Raw genomic sequence first — 20,973 nt, 5'->3', positions numbered from 1 at the left:
TTTTCCTACTTTTATTAATTAGGAGATGTTTGATTAAGTTTTATCGGTAGCTCCTGTCCGTTTTCAGTTGTCTCAGATATTTTTTATTTCACGTCATCAATATATGATGGAATATGACGACCGTACCATGAATTGGCGTAGACAGTGCACGGCGGACGTGACAAACACGATCAGAGTAGCACAAGTATTTTTCATCTCAGATTATATGATTTAAAACAGCAAACATGGAGACTGATGATCAATCCCGTTTTTGTTTCAAGACCGATGAACAAGACTAATAATAACAATTAGGCATAAAGTTGTGATTTCACTGATTAATGGGCCGTAATTAAAAATAGCCACACCCAAATGTACCAAATTCAGTCTGTGCGCGGCGCTAACAATTGATGACGGAATAGAACGATGTAATGGGGCTATTTAAGCGTGGTTCCCACTAGAACGCAAGGCAGCGACGTATCGACGTAAAGTGCTGTATTGCGTAATCACAAGTGGGAACCGACGACACAACAGTGCTGCAAAAATCGCATGTTTGATTTCACGCAGGCGGGGGCAAACACAATTATAGGAAGGGCATTTTCTTACGTTGCGTAGGTTGCGTTACGTTGCGTAGGTTGCGCTACGTTGCGTCGCTAGGGAACCAAGCCTACTTGAGCCTACAAACAATGTTGAAATGAAGCTTCATCCCATATTTGGGTGCAGTCATGTTGGTAATCGTATACGGATAGGCGAGTCAGATAGTCCTTGGATTGATTGCCGTTCTTGATTTAAAGATTTAAAACAATATTGTTTATTATAAATAATAATTATTATAAATAAAGTACAATTGTACTTTTAATCCCATTGACCATGGATTGAAATCACGTGACAAAATATCGAAAATTGGACGATTTCATTCTAAAAAAATCATATAATCATAATTGCACTGTATTTTCATATATTACATAAAATCACGATGTGCGCCTAAAATTATATAGGCATATTAATAATAACTATACCTGGTATATATTCTACGAAAATTGAGACTAAATATAATAATATATATTTGTTTTAACAAAAAGTAAAACACTAGACAAAAAACTTTTGTAAAAAAAATGGATCATGCCACAGACGCGGATAATCCTTTAAGATCTCTGGAGGTTTGAATAATTTCGGAAGAGGTTTGGTCAGTTGCCTTTGGTAATCAGAGGACACTCTTGCCAGATATTTTGACGATAACACACCTCGGTTTAACGATGATCCTTAAGGCTCTATTACTTGTGTATCTCATCCAATGTGTGACTTCAAGACATGCAAAAGGTATGTACCAAAATTATATTTGAATTATTACAACTAGTTGTATTATATATTCCTATTCGTTTCTGTTTAGGTATAAGTCACCAAGTGACGGGTTTAATGTAAATTAGCATATTGCGTTAATGATGAATACTTAAGTAGGCCTAGCACGAGTGCTCGTTAACACAATAAGTAATTGTATTTTGCAGAGAAGTGTCCTGCAAATTGTCCTTTAGAACAAAATTGATTGTTTTACATCATTCGCGTCTGGTCTATCAGACATTCCTTTAGAAGTCGGTGCTACTAGACTATACAGCTTTCAAGTCGAAAGTGTCATTCTGCGCACGCTCAGAAACATTATTAGCATTAATAGCGGGTAGTCGCATTGTCGTGGTGGTGTGGTGGGTTAGGTTAGGTTGGTTTTTTCACAAATGTCTGTATTATATCATAGAGATAATATCTTTACGATTATTTGAGAACAATGTTATGGCATTTATTTTTATGATTTCAGGTCGGTTGTATCGGAGTTGCAACGGAGATGAAGATGAAAAACTAACCGATGAAGAGCGGCCATTTGTTTGGCTATGTAAGTTACAATTTGCACGTGGTAAAATCTGAATAAATGCGTCACTGAAACATTGAACGTTTTACCTGCTCGTGACAGTAAAGGCCAACTCAGGTAGCGTCGTTCGACGAGGCGTCTCGTCGTCGTTCGACGAGGCGTCTCGTCGGGAGAAATTAAACATGTTTAAAAACTATACGCCACCCACCGACCGACGCTATTTCAAGACGACTCGTCTTGTCGGGATTCAACTTAGAAAGCACCGACGAGTCGAGACGTGTCTGAGTTTGCCTTAATAAGCTCTGTCTACACTATCAAACTAGTTTGACAAAAAAGTGGGGTGATGTGCCCAAATTGGTAGTGATATGACATCATCGTGTCCATATATGGGCAACTCACAGTTTGTTTGTCAGATAAAGTTTGATAGGGTAGACAGAACTTTAAATTCAGAAAGACGAAAATGTTCAGAGCAACAATACGAGCCTTTTAAGATTGAAACTTGCTAAAATAAAACATTTCACAACTATTAGGCTTAAGCATGTAAACTGTAAAGTGTATTCGCAAAAAAAAAATTAATGTTTGATTTATTCCTCAGCTAGTACCACGGAGGAAACTAAGTACAGTGCATTGACATGCAAACAATTTGGCCTTTCTTACATCTGTACAAGCACTGTCAATTGCGATGTAGAGACTGCTGACTGCAGTGACGTAGTGATATGTGCAGCACCAAAAGCACGCCCTCTTCTTCCATCAACTCCGGCTAACTTCTTTCAAGTGGTGTCGTATAATGTATTGGAGCTGGACTACGAGTATTCGGTTCCGATTTTTAATATACCACCATCCTACCAATACACTGGTCAGAGAGAACGAACCTGTCGTATACCTCTTGAACTATTAAAGAACATCCGAAGAGTTGACGTCATCGTCTTCCAAGAACTAGCTATGGGCGGATGCTTTCCTGGCAAACTTGATTTTAGAGATCTGTTGAAATACTATGGTTTCAAGTACGTCACTCCAAATGTTGGAATTGCAGAAGAAGCCGAAAACTTCTTAATCTTTGAAAATGGAGGAACATTTATTGCCTCACGTTGGCCAATTGCATACTACGAAGATTACATATTTAACAACACTGATCCAACGACATTTGATCCATTTTCGTCAAAGGGAATCATGTACGCGCACGTGATGAAGACAGTCCACAACCGTACTCTCCCGTATCACGTGTTTGGTACACACATGCAGGCGCAGGTTGGCGATTCTAGGCAAGCAATCCGGGAACTTCAAGCCACCGAGTTTGCAAACTTTATATCACGACGTAACATACCTTCCACCGAAGCGGTCATTATGGCGGGAGATTTCAACGCCGATCTGAACAACTTCCAAGACCATGCTGAACGAGTTCTCGAAAATATGGGCGCAATCTTACCTCGTAGAGTTGGGCGTGTAAGAACGACCTTTGACCCGCTTACGAATGACTTGAATCGTCTAGTAAACGAACCACAAGAACAGTGGATAGACTACGTTGTGTTGAGCTCTGCTCATAAATCTAACGCTAAGTCTATTCTAAGCGTCTTCAAACCAAAAACGAAGCCACTAAACATCTGTGTCAACGCAACAACGGGAGGCTACGTATCTGCTACATCACCTGACTGCCTAGGGAGTCTGGTCATCACCGACTTATCAGATCATTTTGGTCTTGTTGGACGCTTTTATTTTCCAGATCCACCAAAGAAAGGTCACAAGAAAAGAAAGAACTCATATTAACATTTGAATAAATTTCGTAATAACAAAACCTCCCACGTGCACAGTTATTTTTCCATTCCATGTAGCTCTAGTTTAGTAAAAATGAAATACAAAACTCTTAACTTGTGTTAAATCTTTTATTTATTGTTTTTTTTTCTTTCTTTTTGACAACGATGACCTAACGACGACGGTGACGAAAGCCGATGATCAGGATCGAGAGAAAGCGTTTGTCAAATTTACAATCTTGCATAGTGGGGCTAGTTAAAACAAGCTAAAAAGTATATACACCCATTACACCTCCCCATTCCTAAAGAGCCCTTGTATATGATATACAAGAGATCTTTAGGGGTGGGAAGTACACGTACATCTAGAGGTGAAAATAAACAAGTTTTAAAATACAAATTTTCATCTCAAACCAGCCCTTTCTGCTCGATAGCGTAAGCGTAGCGTGGAAATCACGATTAAGTTTGACGTTGCTTATTTTAAAGCTCTGTCTTCACTATAAAAAAAAAGTGTGATTAAATGGAGTACATTTTTACATTTTTAGTGATATATAACAATATATTGATCAATGAAATATAAATAAATTACAATACCATATTCTGTGTTACTATGGCGCCTCTTCATCAGGCAACCTCTTTAACTGTCTATTGGCAAGCAATGAATGACTAAAATATCTTGTGTTATTTTTATGAACTCGTGGGAGAACTGCACGTTCTCTTGATGTATTTAATCATAATTCATACTGTAGTTACTTTAAGTATCCATACATCTCTTTTAGGAGTTTCGTCATCAGTTTTAATGTTATGGCACGCCATAAACGCTCTCCACGCACCATACTCATCATCAGAAGAAACGCTTGCACAGTCACTTAACCTTTCGCTAAAGAAATTCGACGAACAAAGAGAAGTGACCTCGGATTCCATATTTGATTCACATTTTGATTTTGATAACTTCTTTACACTAAAATCTCCAATATAGAAGCTGATTGGTGCACCATGTGCCGTGTGTTTATTTGAAGTTGGCCTGCTGTCGAATTCCAGACAGGATGCACTCTTACAGACGAGCTTGATGATTGAATGAAATGAATCCGACGTTCTTAGGTCAATCAAGCTGACTGATCTTGGGAACTCAAAATCTTCACTCCACAGCTTCTCTTTCTCCTCAAGAGGGCTTTTATTCGATGTTAATGTATCGACGTGAAATGGGCCTATCTCAGATGTAGGCCTGCCATTATGTGTTTGATCTGTAAATAATAATAAATTAGAATTCAACAAGTTCTAGAGCTAAAACTGTACCAGCAAATTTGTGTTATATTATTATCTTATCTCATAATTATTATACAGTCAGCAGATTCGCATGCCCAGACGATCGTATTCAACAAGGTGGAATGCTATGTGTACATGCTTGTATTATTCCACAAATTAGCTTTTTAATAAACACAGGAAGAAAAACTAATTTCTCAATAATAAACACAAACAAAGAAATGTCTGAAAAACGATCAAGTAGAGAAATCGAAAGAGGAAGCAATGTCTAGTTTCCACTGCGACATACCAGTAAACATTAGGAAAATCCCCATTACCGAAAAAGGAAAGAATTGCAGTACATCACCTAAAAATTTAAGTTACCAATTTCCGTCTAAACGAGACATCCGGCAGATTCTATGTAATGATATATGACTCCTGTATCATAGACCCTAATAAGGGCACATTTCTGATGTACTAGAAAAGATCAACTCTGGTAGACATACACACTTACGTGATTCACTGTTACATATTCCTTTAAAACACTTGTAAACCACACAAGGAAATAACGAATCTACCCCATCCTGCTCTGCCTTTAACCTGCAACTTAAGATAATCAAAAGAATTAAGGCCAGAGACAGAATTGTGGCAGATCCAACTGATATCAAAGAAAGGACAGATGGCGCTGAAGGTGTTGCCCCGACTGTTAGAGAATTGACATGCTTTATGCCATGAGGACCTGCTTCTGGATACAATGCTGCCGAATCTTGTACTGAAATGGTTATTGCAGGTGTTGTAGAAGATCTTTTTGATGTAGGCCTAGTAGTAGGCCTAGTTGATCGTAACCCAAGCTTTGTCCAGATATCTTCCGGTGCGACCTTTCCAGACAAGACGTCATGATGTTGGCACGACTTTGTAATGTGATCAAAAATGAACCCAAGGTCTTCATAAATACACCCACCACATTTGATATCCGTCCATTTTGTACATGATGCAATAACCTCCACCCCGTCTCTACACATTCCACATTTCATGCAAGTATATTTGTGGGTTTTCTTCGTCGTCCTTATGGGAAGAGTTTTCGCATAGTAACCATGTTTGCACACGTCATTCTCAGATTTCAAGTCCGCAGAAGAGAAGATTATAAAATGCAATATTAAGAAGACCATGTACAACGCCATCCTTGAACAAACAAACCCTGGATGTCTTTCTAAGCAAATTTCTAATCTTTGAAACGACAACGAATGCTGTATTGTTGTCTATCTTTTTTTACCTTTGGAATTTCCATCAAATGCTATTTATAGAAAGTATTATTCATATATCCGTAGATTTACTTATTTATTATTTTGCTAATAAAAAGGGCATTGTATTTAAAAATAACGTTTTAAAGCTTTATAATACTCCATAAAAGGCGCTCAGTATTTTTAGTCTACATTATAAGGCCAATTTATTATGAATAGTGCTGTATTATTATAGTAGACCTGTATACGTTGTTATGACCTGGAAATGTACAAAAGCTTGTTATCGTGTTGTGTGTTATATGTTAACATAAAATAATACTGGCATGATTCCAACCACCGCTGTGAATTGGCCCCATGAGCAATTTTATTATTAAAAAAACATAACAGGGCTCTGTACTGTTAAAGTAAAACTGTAAACTTTTGTGTGATGACATTTACTGCATAGGCCTAGGCTACATTGTGAAATCTATTTCAATTTCTATGGGGCTGTAATTGAATGATATGCCTGAATAGTATTTTCACTTTCACTGAATTTCATATCAATTATAAAATGCATTGATTTTTCAGTTGTTTACGATGTTATTCCTAAAATTAAATAAATAACATTATTTAGCAGTCGGGGAATCCCCACCAGGGCCTAGTTGGGTTTCCCATTTTTTGTATTAATAGTAGACACGTTTCATAGTATAGAGGGCGTATGAGAAGTAAACATCTTGTGGATTTGTTGAAACGATTGGTAAAAGTAAGGTCGAGTATTTTTGTATTGTACTTTAAAATTAGTCATAATAAATATATGAATTTGTTATATATGCTTAAAATGAAGTTTTATCAATGTTGAAATCAAATCTAGACGCACCACTAATATATAACCAAAAGCTAGGCCTAACTAGAGTTAGCCTATAGTATAGCCAGCAGCAGAACTGCCTCTCGGTCGGTCTCTGGGATCTGGCATGATTGATAGAATTAAATTTTTCGGTTGAATACCTAGCCTAGGGAGGCTAGGCATAGATTATGGATGTTTTATGTGATTTCCAAGCTTTTTAAATTTACACAATGTTAAGCCTTATTTCTAAATAGTAAAAAAGTATGTTTTTATGATTTTTCATTCAGTTTTCAGGACTTTTTTTTTTTTGTCAGCAACAGGTTTCCATAACAAATGTTTACTCATCAGCTAATGAATGGAATCAGTCATAAAGTAATTAGCAATGTGAAACAACAGAATGTTGTTGGAATATTTATGACGAGACAATGCATACTGTCTGCAGTGTCCAATCACAGGTGCAGACACACGCAGTCTGGGTTGAATTCAAACCAACTCCTTAGTTACACTCCACCGGATTGGGCGAAACATTTGAAAATGTCTCCATCAGTGAAAGTTCAGGTAAATTGTGAATTTGTCATTATTTGTTGAAATAAGTAAAACATGGGTCAACCAAGATTTGAAATGAAATGGGAATTCCCCTTATTTGAGTTTATTTTTTTTTTGGATGGGGAGGGGGATCAAGGATGGGGTAGGGATCAAGGATGGGGAGGGGGATCAAGGATGGGGTAGGGATCAAGGATGGGGAGGGGGATCAAGGAGGGGAGGGGATCAAGGATGGGGAGGGAGAAGGATTTGGAGGTAACAATTGATTACGTTGATTGATACATATTTTTTAACTCTCAAATTTTAAAAACAGACCCTAATGTGGACAACAAAATACTAGATTAATAATTATAATAGTATATACATTCTGACTAATGCAATTTATGCTAATATTCATATTTATATATTTTGTGCAGCTATTTCAACCATTCACCCCTATCCAGAAATGGAATCTCCCATGCATACCTAGCGACATTGAAGTGTGTATCAAACGTGATGATATGACAGGTTGTGCTCTATCAGGTAACAAGGTTAGCTATCATATCAGATTGATAAGACTATAAAACTAAAGTAAACATCATATTTCTTTTAAAGTCAATATTTTGATTCTGAATGCCGCCAACTTGTAAACAAAGATAGATCAACTATTGTTTGACGCTAATCAGAAAATATCATAGTGCATAATCTGATAAAAATACAAAAAACTGTTTGTTATTTTACATTGTTATGGTGCTAGTGCATTTTCGCAAACCAAGGCAATCTAACAAGATGCTGAGCTCCGGAGATCAAGGGTTGTTTATCTGTGGCTGCAACACAATAATTTCCACACCCCATCAGACACCGCGCGCCACAGAGTACAGTACTGTTAGTAATTGTTGCAGCCAGACATAAGATCAAAGGACTGTTACGAGTTCCTATCTTGTAAGGCAAGCCCAACTTAGGTTCAGGTCATTGCAACCTGCTTGGTTGAGCTCACTATTTATTAGTGTGTGACTTTTTAACCCCATTAATCATACAACTTTGACTTGAATGTATTTATGTAGATTCTCCAGAAATATGTCAAAAGATCTCTTTATAAAATAGCGTTTGAAGTGTAATTTTGTTATTGTGACTAGATTCGAAAGTTGGAGTTCTTGCTAGCCGAGGCTTTATCAAATGATTGTAAAGCTGTGATAACGTGTGGTGGAGTTCAGTCAAATCATTGCCGCACGACTGCGGTTGCGGCTAGACAACTCGGACTCGAGACTCACCTTCTTCTAAGGTCCAGAATAAAGGTAGAGAGGTTTCTAGTATTAAGCTCTGTCTACACTATCAAACTTTATGTGACAACAAAATGTGATGTACACATATATGGACATGATGATGTCATATCACTACTATATTTGGGCACATCGCTATCATATTTGGGCACATCACACTTTTTTTGTCACACTTTGATAGTGTAGACAGAGCTTTAGGTAAATTATCGAAAAACATTTTGTCTTGACACAATATCGTCACAACAATTTTATTAACCTTTTTGGTAATCTATTTTATTAGGATCCTTGCGAGGTGGGCAGCAATGGCAACATGCTACTCAACAGACTAATGGGGGCGTCAATGTACCTGGTTCCCATCAAAGCACAAGAAAAAACTGACCTCATACCAAGAATGCAGCAACTCACCAACATACTACAGTACGTTCTATGATTTTTAGTTTTAGTGAGAAAACCTGTCTACATACAGTAGAACCTAGGGGACACCTTCAGGATTAAACAGTGTTTATAGTGTGTTAATAGTGTTTATCATTCAAATCACAGGAATGTGTCCCCTTCCCCATTTCAATGTTTATATATACTGTATATAATGTATTGCTTATTAATACTGTAGTTTTTGGGGGTTTTTTTTCAGAAAGTCTAAGGGCATCAAAGCATACTCAATCCCTATTGGTGGATCCAATGTTACTGGTCTCCATGGTTACTTAAATGGGTGGCAAGAACTGCTAGATCAGGTAGGCTATCTGCAGAATATTCAGTGACACCCTATTTAGGGGACACTTTCCTATATAATGAACAAGGGAAAATATATTTCTAACACTACAGCCAACCCCTATTTAGGTAACAACCCTATTATGTGTATACTTTGTTTAATAAAATGTTTAATATAAAATTTAACATTTTATATACCCAAATATGGTAGCGATATGCCCAAATATGGTAGTGATATGACATCATCATGTCTATATATAGGCACTTCATATTTTTTTGTCACATAAAGTTTGATAGTGTAGACAGAGCTTAAGGTCCCCATTAATGTACTTTAACTACTGTATTATTTAATTTCAACCCCCTTTAATATGTACTGAAAACATCATCTTCCCTAAACTTATTAATTGATATTATTTGATTGATTGATCATAGGGAGTGATTGACAGGTTTGATGATATTGTACTGACAGTGGGCAGTGGTGGAACAGCAGCTGGTATATCCATTGGCAACTATCTCACTGGATCACATCTCAGGTGAATAATGCAAAGTCTAGAAATATGAATAATAATTTACATTGAAACGATAAAGATAAGAAAAAGTTGCTCCAACCGAGATTCGAACCAGGAACCTTCTGCTTGAAAACATGTATAGAGTCATTATTTACCACATTCACTAAAATGGTTGTGAGCTTCAATCATTTTGTTGTCATCTGTGCAAAACTTTTGAATCGATTGATGAATGAAGTCAAGAAAAACTGTGACACAATTGAGAGCTTTAAAGCTCTGTCTACACTATCAAACTAGGATGACAAAAAAGTGTGATGTGCCCAAATATGGTAGTGATATGACATCATGATGTCCATATATAGGCGCATTACATTTTTTGTCACATCAAGTTTGATAGTGTAGACAGCTTAAGACCGATTTCCACCACATTTGACTAGATGTTAATACAGCGCCAGTGAATCCACTGTCTAGTACTGAATGCTATGTCAATTTAATATATCTAGTTTTATTAAACAAATTATGAACTCACTAATATTTTTGATTTTTATTGACTTATCATTATATTCTAATAAATCAAAATTTAAAAATCCAAAACAGGAACTAAGCAGACAACGTAAACATTAATAAACTAAGCAAATATTTGTTTTTTTCCAGGATACATGCTTTTGCTGTCTGCGATACAGCTGCATATTTTCACAGCCATATAAATGAAACCCTAGATAGTATCGGTATTAGTGACACGGTAAGGTCAGAGAGCATCATTAATATTCATGAAGGAGCAAAAGGACTTGGTTATGGTATTTCAAAGCCTGAGGAATTAGGTGAGGAAAATATGCAACATACTTCTCAGCAAGATTTTTTTTGTTTATGGAAAAAACATCCCAATATTATGTATCATATTAGGCCCTACTTCATACATGCCAACATCTGAAGTTTAAAAACTGGGAGGTGGTATTTTTAAGGTCAACAGCACCCTCTACCTATTATTGAGAGGTACGGAGTACAGTGTGTGACATCACAAGCTGTATCGCATGGTGGCTATGTGAGGGAAATCCCCTATGGGAGAAAATGTGGAAAAACGGGAGCACAATATTTGGCCGGGAGACAAGTCTAAAATACGGGAGTCTCCCGGCCAAATTGGAAGTGTTGGCATGTATGCTACTTTGTCCTCCCTGGAAAGCAATTGGCATGTCCATATAGATGCCCAGTAGCACCCTCTATAGTTTTATGTACATAAACAAATTGATATCGCCCTCTCTTGTTGGCCATTCTTTTATAATTTCCCACATTCAAATGACCCTTGATATACTACAGTAAATACAACGTGTAATAAAATAAAAGATTTGTACTTTATGTGGTAACCTCTACATGTTAACATATTTCACCAATTTATTCATGTCTTAAAAGTGAAATAAAATCTTACATATTTTATCATGTTATATTTTTAAGAGTTTATTAAAACAGTAGCCAAAGAAAGCAGTATATTACTAGACCCAACATACACAGGGAAGGCCGCACTAGCATTAACCAAAGAACTCATGCATGACAGGTCAAAGTTTAAAGGAAGGAGAATACTATTTTTACATTCAGGTGGGTTTTTAGTCCGTATTTTGGATTGGAGGTACAGTGGAACCCTAAATAAGGGACCCAACAAATTATCCTGTGAATATGGTGTTCCCTGATTAGGTGCCGACAATAGTGTTAAAACCTATATTGATGTCCTCTGAATATGGGTGTCCCCTAAATAGAGGTGTCCCCTTTATTTATTATATGGTTTTCAATCAAGTCAAGCTTATTAAAAATTGTTCTCATTGTCTTATGTTAGGTGGAATATTTGGCATGTTCGACGGGCAACTCGGTGACACATTGACCCAGTCTTCAGGAGCCGATCCACTAGTGCAGAACTGGATGAATCCTGATAGTGAACCAACCATTTATTAATTAATTAATATTTATTTCTTAAAGTTTATAAAGGTTTAAAAACATAGGCCTACTGATTAAAAATGTAGAACCCTTTAAATAATGTGTTGTAAAAGTATTAGTTAAATGAATACTGATTGATGAGAGTGTAACACTATATTGCTATCTATCTGATTATATATCTATGAATTTATATTAGTAATCGTTTAAATTTTTTTATAATAATAGATACATTTCATTCATTAACGTTTTAATGCGTGACTCGTTTTAATGTGTCCATTTTTAATAAGTCAACCACCACCACCCTCTTTTCTAAAAATCCTATTTTATAGAGAAAGTCAGTTATAGAGGGCGACAAACATTCTACCTTTTTTTCGCCCCTGGATCGGATGATCGTTTATCAAGGGGTTTGTGAAGGAGGCTTGTTTATAATAATATGTACGTGCAGCTAGGCACTCTCGGTCCCATCTCCTGATGACGCGTACGACATTTTCCAAACAGATGATCTAGCCTAGAGGCCTAGGTAAACTAAGACCGGAAAGCCAGCCCTTTGCTAGCCTTTTTTAACCATACAATGATAAACTAGGCTAGGCCTAACCATGGAGGTATTTTATACCTCTATGGCCTAACCAAACTAGCTAGCTAGGCTAGCTGCTCTACAACCATGGAGTAGTAAAAGTAAAAATTAGACACCTGTTGTCTGTGTTGTGTCTGCTGTGATGTGTTTTTTTTGCTCCGCACACATACCTCCTCCAGTCCGACTGGTAGGAGGCCTAGCTAGGCTTAACTAATTAAGGCTAGTTGGGCCAAAATAGGGCCTAGTCCTATATACTAATTAATAGTTATTAGTTTAGCATACTAGATATAGTATTATTAGGGCCTAGCAAACTAATAATAATACTTAATAATGATTAGGGGCTCGGCTGTGTAGGCCTAAATGCTTTGGGTATAATATTAATTGTAAATAAATTTGAAATATTTTTTAATGAATAGTAGTAGGTCTATATGCCAAGAAAGTTAATAATAAATAATATATTAATCATTAATTTGATGTATGCCACGATGATGTGGGTAATTGTCAAATTTGAACGTTAAAATTAGAGTTTAGGCACTATATTATTTTTAATCCCTTTACTCACTACTAGGCCTAGTACTACTAATATTATTAATAGAAAATATTGTCAAAATTAAATCTTCAATCTTATTTCTAAATTTGTAATACTTGTTTTAGTTTATGAACCACAATGACAGCTAAGAAACCTGATGAAGTGACTTATTTGCAAGAAAGTTCAGATCCAGCAAAGTTGTACCCGTACGACCCACCCTCGTGGTTGAAGCGCTTGAAAAACATCCCACAATTTCGTTTAAAGGTTTGTTAAACAATCTAAAGCTCTGTCTACACTATCAAACTTTATGTGAAAAAAAAATTGATGTGATGGAGACAGAGCTAATACTAATTTTCAATTATTAATGTTGTTAATTTTCCACAAACATTTCTTCATGTTTTCATTCTTGGTTATCATCATTCTCTCATAATTTTGATTATTCCTTTATGTTTACAGGTTTGATTTAATTTCAAAATGGTATTCTTCTTTACAGCTCATACAACCGTTCACCCCTATTTATAAATGGAACCTGCCAGATGTACCGGACGGATTTGATGTTTCTATAAAACGCGATGACATGACCGGAATCACATTGAGTGGGAATAAAGTGAGTTAGGAATATGTTTGTATTACTTTATTAGTTACAATAATAATAGTATTCTTTCTTACAGCGTAAACATTCACCCCTACTTACAAAATGGAACCTCCCTGTATATTTGAACCCGTTTCTATAACACATGACTTTAGTAGTGTGTTTTAATAAATTGACAGCATTTTCTAATGTAATGTTTTCTGTAGACACAGTTGACTGTGTGCTTGGTTCTTTGAGCCAATAAGACCTGAGAATAATGGAACATGACCGAAAACAAGTTATTAGAAGAACAGTTGAACTTGACAATAGGAAACAATGAATTTCATGCATGGTCGACTGTTCCAATAGCCACTAAAAAAAAAATTGAATACCAGGGAAGCGTAAATTAGCGATAATACTTATTACAAAAATTGGACTATGCCTATATAACACTTTCTTTCATATATAACAATTTAAGTCGCACATTTGACCGCTGACCTTTTTATAGTAATTTATTTTTGTTTAAATATATGAATCAATTTAATTTTGTGACAGGCACGTAAATTGGAGTTTCTTTTGGGCGATGCTATTCATAAGAAATGTGATGCTGTGATCACTATTGGTGATGTTCAGTCAAACCACTGTAGAACAACAGCAGTGGCAGCAAGACAGGTGGGGCTAGAACCACACCTACTTATCAGGTCACCCTATGAGGTAGGTATCCCTAATAACATCATAATTCATATTTTCCACAGCAATTACTTTTTTTTCTCTCCAAATTATTGACTGATTCCACTTAAAGATATATTGTCCCCCTGAAATAGTATTTTTTTTTTAAATTTAAAGGGGGGTTCCGGGTTTAAAATGAATAGCAAAAAATGTAAAATATATTTGTTTGTCTCTTGAACGGTAAAAGTTTCAATTTATATAAGCGCCCAGTGAAGCAGAACGAAGGCTGTGAAATGAGGCCAGATTACAAGTGCAGCTACGGCAAAATCACACTGTGGTTACAGAATAGGAAATTCGTGAAATGGTCAATCTTCCGACGACTCGTTATCATTAACCATATCAATTACTTTTGTAAAATTATACTTATCTGATGTAATTTTAGTCGGTCTTCCCATTTATAAAGTCAATTTTTTATGAAAATCCATCAAAACAGTGAAAAATTAGATATGTTTGCACTTTACGTTTGCCGATTTTCGCACTGACTTAGGGAAAGCTTTCAAAATCAATGAAGCGTAACGTATACATTCCTGAGCGAGGAGAGCGAGACGACGATACACGTGCTCACTCTCTGCATGCCCATGCCTGGCATCGTCACGTGATAAGCAGATACAATATACAATACCAAACTGGTCGGGTCGAGTATACCCCGTCTATAATCACAACATGAACGATGTACAGTATTTGATTGAAGGTCGACTCGACCTACCGGAATGGTATTGATAATATAGCTCGAATGAGAGAGTTGGAATATTTGTAAACATAAGTATTGCTAATTTTAAAAAGTGTAGCCTATAGTAAAAGGCCTGGTAGTATCAATTCGCATAGGGTCTACTACACTAGCTAGCTCAATTTTTAACTGGGCCGGATCGGCTAGGTCTCCTTCCTACTACCTGGTCTACTTCCTTGATGCAGTATCCGCTTTTTTGGAGAGTAAACTAGGCCTATTTTAGGCCTACTTATTAGACGATCGGGACACCATACGTGCGGAAGGCGATCGGACCTCGTTTTGCCTCAATATTTACAGCCGATTTTGTAGAACGTTTTAGGCTTAGATTGTTTAGGAGTTTGGTTGATAGGATGGGTTTGGAATCCACTGAGTTTTGTTATTTATGGGCCAATCGTTTAGTAGTAGGCTAGCTAGGCCCATGATGTCCCCAATGTTTTAACGTAGCCATCGTGGCATGGAATCCCTAGTCAGAAATGGCTCTCATGAATAAAATGATTTAGGCTAAGCCTAGCCTAGTACGTGAAGCCGATATACGATCTGTACTATTCGAGGTATAAAAATAGTATAATTTATGACTCCGTAAATCTGTACTAGTAAATTTTGTATTTCATTAAATGTCAAATAAATATATGCTACTACTGTTATTATTACACTTTAGGCCTAGCTTAGAAAATCTACAAAAAATGTATTTCACAATGATCGAGTGGTCGTCGTTTGATAGGGGAGAGAGCTAGAGATGCAAGTTGACAAACACAACGTACAAGCTTGACGTCGCGAGTTTGGAATCCACTGATGACGTGATTTTGTGAATATCTCATGAATATTAATGAGCTTCCCTAAGCTGCTGAAAAACAGACTTTCCATGAATTTACCCTAAAATGTATATAAAATTTAATTTTTTTAATTTCTCGTTATTACTTCTTCATTCTGACATGTCTATATTGTTATAATATTTTTTATTTAATAAATAAACGATATTTAAAAGCAATTTTAAACCCAGAATCCCCCTTTAATGAATATGCCATTTTAATGTCACATATTACCTCCTTTGATCAAAAATTGGATCAAATAAATTATTTACCTGAAAAAACTAATATAGTCAGATTGACTGGAAGTCAATGAGTTTTTGGTTGAATTTAACCATTTAATTTGTCTTTTTATAAGTAAAAACATTATTTGTTTAGTTTTGTTCTAAAGAAGTGATTAACTTTATTAAAACTGTGAACCCAAGGTCTTTTTTTTATTAATCTTCATTTTTCATGTTCATCTTTAACTTCCATGTTAATAAAAACTCACCAAATAAACAAAGATATTTATTTATATACAAACTTCTTTTTATATCATAGAATCCTGACCAGATTCAGAGTGAGGGTAATGTGTTTATTGATATGCTAGTGGGGGCATCGTTGTATCTTATTCCATTAAACTCTTTTCATAATGATTTGAGAATGAAGAAGCTTGCTGACTTCTTACAGTAAGTTGGAATTAGATATAGTAGAAACCCTCCTTTGGGACACCCTTATTAAGGGGAAACCTCTCCTTTGGGACACCCCTATCAAGGTGACACCCCTCCTTTGGAACACCCCTATCAAGGCGACACCCCTCCTTTGGAACACCCCTATCAAGGCGACACCCCTCATTTGGAACACCCCTATTAAGGGGACACCTCTCCTTTTGAACACCCTTATTAAGGCGACACCTCTCCTTTTGAACACCCTTATTAAGGCGACAACCCTCTATTGGAACACCCCTATTAAGAGGACACCCCTCCTTTCTGTGAAGCGAATGACAGACACTATTGCCAACCCCTATTCAGTGGACACACCCCATTAAGGAGACTACTTTTCTATGAAATGAACTATATAAGCAATATATAACACAACAGCCAACGCCTATTCAGTGGACACCCGTAATATGGAGACACTTTATTGGTCCTGAAGGTGTCCCCTTAAGAGGAGTTCTACTGGGTTTTTTTGTTTTGTTAATATGTACTGTTATGGAACCTTTTAAACTTCCAGAAAAGTCTGGATTTGGGAGAGTTTCTTGTTTTCAGAGAATCTGGTATTGAAAGAAGTTGACTGTATCATGGAACTATAATATTATAGTTCCATGACTGTATACAGCAATATGCTTTATCATTAATCTGTAATAATAATATTCTAAAGGGCTAGAATATAGTGTGTTTTTATAGATTACTGAAAAGTAATGTACCATATGTTTTCCCTGCAAAATGTTTGTAATAGTATTTCTTGAATATTTTACTAGCAAATCCAGAGACAAGAAAGCGTATTGTGTACAAGCTGGCGGCTCTAATGCTATTGGTCTCTATGGTTATATAGATGCTTGGAATGAGTTAATGCAACAAGTATGTGTCTATATTAATTTGTTTATACTATTCCAGAAACCTAGCTAGATGAATTTATATATATTACCTTTACATGACAGTTACAAATATTTGTTGTGGTATATTTTAATATATGTTATTCCAAAGCAATCTAACAACAGGATGTTGAGCTCTGGAGATCAAATGGTTTATCTGTGGCTGCGACATGATCAGTTCCACGCCCCTTAACAGACACTGCGCACAGCGGAGAATATGTACATAGTGCAGTACTGTTGGTATTGGTCGCAGCCAGACATAAGATCAAAAGACGGTTAAGAGTTCTTATCTTGGCAAGGCGAGCTCAGCGTCCTGTTGTTAAATTGCCTTGGTTTTTCAGTGAAATTGTTTTTTTTAGTTTAAAAATCTGCTAAAAGACTGTTTAAAAATCTGTTTATTTATTTAGGGAGTTATTGATCGATTTGATGACATAGCTGTGGCTGTGGGTAGTGCTGGTACAGCAACAGGTTTAGCAGTTGCGAACTACCTTACAGGTTCACGCCTCCGGTAAGAAGTGCCTCCGTTTACGTCTCCCTTCACGCCCCCCTCTCTCCCATTAACCATGTGTCCGTCGTGATATTGCACTTTACTTTACATAGAAGAGCTCACTACAGATTGGAATCATTTAAATAAACTGTTACTGTATTAAATTGTAGGATCCATGCGTATGTGATACGGCTTGACAAGGCTCATGTGGTGGAACATGTGACAGAGACTTTGAAAGAGATCGGCCTGGATGGTGAGGTGACTGTCGAAGAGCTGATTGATGTGGTAGAGTTCTCTGTAGGATTGGGATATGCTAAGTCTACTCCAGAAGAATTAGGTAAAGGATCTAAGATAATATAGACACGCACGTACCTCTTTACACAAATTGTTTAATTTTCATTTATAAATATCATTAATTTCATTGTAAATCAACAGTAAGGGGATGGACTGGGGGCGATTTTGTTTTTCGTACATAAATTGGTGACCCCTTATGTGAAAGATAGCCAACTACTTCCTAGATATAACTAAACCTAACCCTCTAAATAATCTCTCTCACTATAAAGTAAAAAGGTCATGGGATTCTAACCCTATACATCGACATGTAAAGTCCATAGTCTAATCCACTCGACTACACAGACGGCTCGACAAAAAGCGTTTCCATTAACGAATTGTAGTTACGTCACACCTTATGGATATGACTAATAAATATTCATGTTTATTTTGTGACATTTCATGAGGGGGTCCTAAACTTATATACAAAAAGAGATATCGCGGACAGGGGATACCTTCAGGACCGACCCAATAAAGTCAAATGTCCCCTAAATAGAGATGTTCCCTGAAAAGAAGAGGTTCCACTTTATATGTTAATCACACCCCGATTGGTTTGTTGCCATGTACAGATGTTGATTTAATCATGGTGTGTATTAGTTATAACTATGTTGTAACTTAAATTAAAATTGTTTGTTTTTTTAAAGAATTTATTACGAATGTGTCGATGAAGACTGGTGTCATTTTAGACCCGACGTACACCGGTAAAGCTGCATTGGGTCTTGTTAAACACCTCACCTCAAATCCACAAGCCTTCAAAGGCAACAGAGTTCTATTTGTTCACACGGGTAAGAGGTCATAGTTCATAGTTCATTTTGTCCAAAAGGAAATTCATGTTGACATACAATTGTTCAAAATTAGTTGAAGGTTACTAACACAGAAAAATACATATAAATACAATTTAAAATATACAAAAGAGCGAAAACATTACTCTTACAATTCATTTTATTTGTCCAAAAGGAAATTCATATTGACATACAATTGCTCAAAATTAGTTGAAGGTTAGTAACACATAAAAATGCAATAGAATTTAAAATATACAACAGAGCGACAACATTACTCTGATGAACAATGAATTAACTGAGTTGATTAAAAAGTCTGATTGAATATGGAATAAAAGAATTAAGGAGGCGTTTTGTTGTACCTCAAGCAGTCCTCAATCCCCTCCCAGATCTTAACCATTGATAATTACTATGGAGTGGATGGTACTAACTTTACTATCATAAACTTTAACATTACAAACAGGATCGATTCTGTTAGATAAATTGTGAGTTATTTGTTTTAGGGTATGTTCAGACTCACAGTGTTAGGTTTATTGTTTAGCCCAAGATCTACGGTAATCTGTGGTGTCATTACCGTACCGTATAAAGCTGCCCTCTTCTACTACAGTTATGAATGTCAGATGACTAAAGCTCTGTCTTACCATATCAAACTAGTTTATAAAAAGTGTGACGTGCCCAAATATGGTAGTGAGATGCCCAAATATGGTAGTGATATGACATCATCATGTTCATATGGGCAAATCACATTTTTTTGTCACATAAAGTTTGATAGTGTAAACAGGCTATACAGCTGTCTGAACATGCCTACGTAGTTCAGACACAAAAGTATGTATGTCGCATACATAACCCTACCTTAATGCTGTGAGTCTGAACGTACCTTTAAGAAATGATTATAAACTGCATTGTGCATTGATTTGTAGGTGGCATCTTTGGCTGTGTGAACGCAAGTTTGAAAAGTGTTCTTGGAGAGGCAGCTATTAATAGAATGCAGGGCTGGATGAGTATAGACACAGAACCTGTTGTTTTAGAAAGCTGATGTTAGTGTTATCCAGTTAGTATTAATTACTACAATCAGTGCTGTAGCCAGTATAAGCTGACATTTTCAGGTTTTTTTAAAGTGTAAAATTCTACATCTTCTATCCAATCATCATATTTTAAAATCATTGATAAATCTATTTTTAGATATTGTGTAAGTATAGATTGATTAATAGAATTGTATGTTGGAGTAAAATAAAGATACTCATGTAATTTCCAATACTTATGCACTTTTATATATATTATCATAGAAATTTGTATGAAAATATATGTATTTTTAATTTCATAAATTCATATAAATTACTGTAAATGTTTGTGTTATCCAGTTAGTATTAATTACCACAATCAGTGCTGTAGCCAGTATAAGGCGCTCACCTCGTTTGAAATTTTCAGGTTTTTTTAAGTGTAAAATTCTACATCTTCTATCCAATCATCTTATTTTAAAATCATTAATAAATCTATTTTTAGATATTGAATAGGTATAGATTGATTAATAGAATTGTATGTTGGAGTAAAATATAGATACTCGTTTAATTTTCTAATACTTATGCACTTTTATATATATCATCATAGAGATTTGTATGAAAATATGTATTTTTAATTCAATAAATTTATATAAATTACTAAAAACAAACAAATTGTATTTATGAAGCAATACAAAAGTATTATATAAATTTGAAAAAAATAATAACATTTTAATTTTATCATTTTATGTATGACAAGTTTAAGTATATCAAGTATAATTTGTAAATCAAGGATATAAATATATTATTGAAAATGAAAAGATATATATAATCAACTTTTTTTTCATTAGTCGTCTAATACTAGCAGTGCCAAAATGTTATTTCTTGAAAGAGTGACTCTTCCCTGATTGATTTCTTGTGGAACATCTCAAATTTAATGATAAATTATCCACAAATTAACGGTATACTGAGTGGTGCTTTGCAAAATTAGCTTTGAAAATAAAACTCATTTGCATATTCATAGAGTTATAAATATTCATAAGATT

General features: G+C 35.7%; 5 protein-coding genes across 9 annotated transcripts in view; 4 read left to right on the top strand and 1 right to left on the bottom strand.

The window, feature by feature from the left end:
- LOC144842111 (uncharacterized) overlaps positions 1 to 12,063 on the top strand; it is a 61,155-nt gene extending 49,092 nt beyond the window's left edge. The window contains exons 1-10 of one of the 3 annotated variants that reach the window (XM_078698486.1): positions 6,780 to 6,804; positions 7,206 to 7,443; positions 7,845 to 7,958; positions 8,544 to 8,702; positions 8,968 to 9,104; positions 9,319 to 9,418; positions 9,828 to 9,928; positions 10,556 to 10,722; positions 11,351 to 11,491; positions 11,727 to 12,063. In XM_078698486.1, the coding sequence (XP_078554612.1) occupies positions 7,219 to 7,443; positions 7,845 to 7,958; positions 8,544 to 8,702; positions 8,968 to 9,104; positions 9,319 to 9,418; positions 9,828 to 9,928; positions 10,556 to 10,722; positions 11,351 to 11,491; positions 11,727 to 11,842 (1,260 nt within the window). In that variant the 5' untranslated portion in view covers positions 6,780 to 6,804; positions 7,206 to 7,218 and the 3' untranslated portion in view covers positions 11,843 to 12,063. Of the gene's footprint in view, positions 1 to 6,779; positions 6,805 to 7,169; positions 7,444 to 7,844; positions 7,959 to 8,543; positions 8,703 to 8,967; positions 9,105 to 9,318; positions 9,419 to 9,827; positions 9,929 to 10,555; positions 10,723 to 11,350; positions 11,492 to 11,726 lie in introns of those variants that run through there. The other 2 variants (XM_078698487.1, XM_078698485.1) reach the window with 2 other exon arrangements.
- The window catches only part of LOC144842109 (sphingomyelinase C-like), a 46,142-nt gene that overhangs the window by 4,089 nt on the left and 21,080 nt on the right, over positions 1 to 20,973 (top strand). The gene's annotated exons all lie outside the window — the stretch shown is intronic.
- LOC144842578 (sphingomyelinase C 2-like) lies at positions 1,164 to 3,693 on the top strand. Its single transcript, XM_078699032.1, has 3 exons — positions 1,164 to 1,296; positions 1,784 to 1,858; positions 2,430 to 3,693. The coding sequence occupies exons 1-3, from the start codon at positions 1,233 to 1,235 to the stop codon at positions 3,596 to 3,598; spliced, it is 1,308 nt and encodes a 435-aa protein (XP_078555158.1). The 5' UTR covers positions 1,164 to 1,232; the 3' UTR covers positions 3,599 to 3,693.
- Positions 3,701 to 6,052, bottom strand: LOC144842579 (uncharacterized). Its single transcript, XM_078699033.1, has 2 exons — positions 5,336 to 6,052; positions 3,701 to 4,823 (listed from the first exon to the last, which is right to left on the bottom strand). Exons 1-2 carry the CDS (start codon positions 6,000 to 6,002, stop codon positions 4,318 to 4,320), a joined length of 1,173 nt encoding a protein of 390 aa, XP_078555159.1. The 5' UTR covers positions 6,003 to 6,052; the 3' UTR covers positions 3,701 to 4,317.
- Positions 6,768 to 20,676, top strand: LOC144842113 (uncharacterized). Of its 3 annotated transcripts, none has more exons than XR_013612082.1 (11): positions 6,768 to 6,798; positions 13,053 to 13,191; positions 13,421 to 13,534; positions 14,054 to 14,212; positions 16,301 to 16,428; positions 17,220 to 17,319; positions 17,741 to 17,841; positions 17,991 to 18,157; positions 18,795 to 18,935; positions 19,850 to 20,269; positions 20,617 to 20,676. XR_013612082.1 is itself a non-coding variant. In XM_078698489.1 (11 exons), exons 2-10 carry the CDS (start codon positions 13,066 to 13,068, stop codon positions 19,963 to 19,965), a joined length of 1,152 nt encoding a protein of 383 aa, XP_078554615.1. In that variant the 5' UTR covers positions 6,768 to 6,798; positions 13,053 to 13,065; the 3' UTR covers positions 19,966 to 19,969; positions 20,279 to 20,646. The 3 variants fall into 3 exon arrangements, 2 of the variants coding, with proteins under 2 accessions (XP_078554615.1, XP_078554614.1); XM_078698489.1 differs by having other exon boundaries at positions 19,850 to 19,969; positions 20,279 to 20,646; XM_078698488.1 differs by lacking the exon at positions 20,617 to 20,676 and having other exon boundaries at positions 19,850 to 20,272.

This window comes from Antedon bifida, chromosome 5 (assembly GCF_963402885.1).
Source record: "Antedon bifida chromosome 5, ecAntBifi1.1, whole genome shotgun sequence".
In the NCBI taxonomy this organism is placed as follows: Eukaryota; Metazoa; Echinodermata; class Crinoidea; order Comatulida; family Antedonidae; genus Antedon; species Antedon bifida.
Note: the sequence above shows the minus strand (reverse complement) of the source record. Positions and strands in the feature narration are given on the sequence as shown.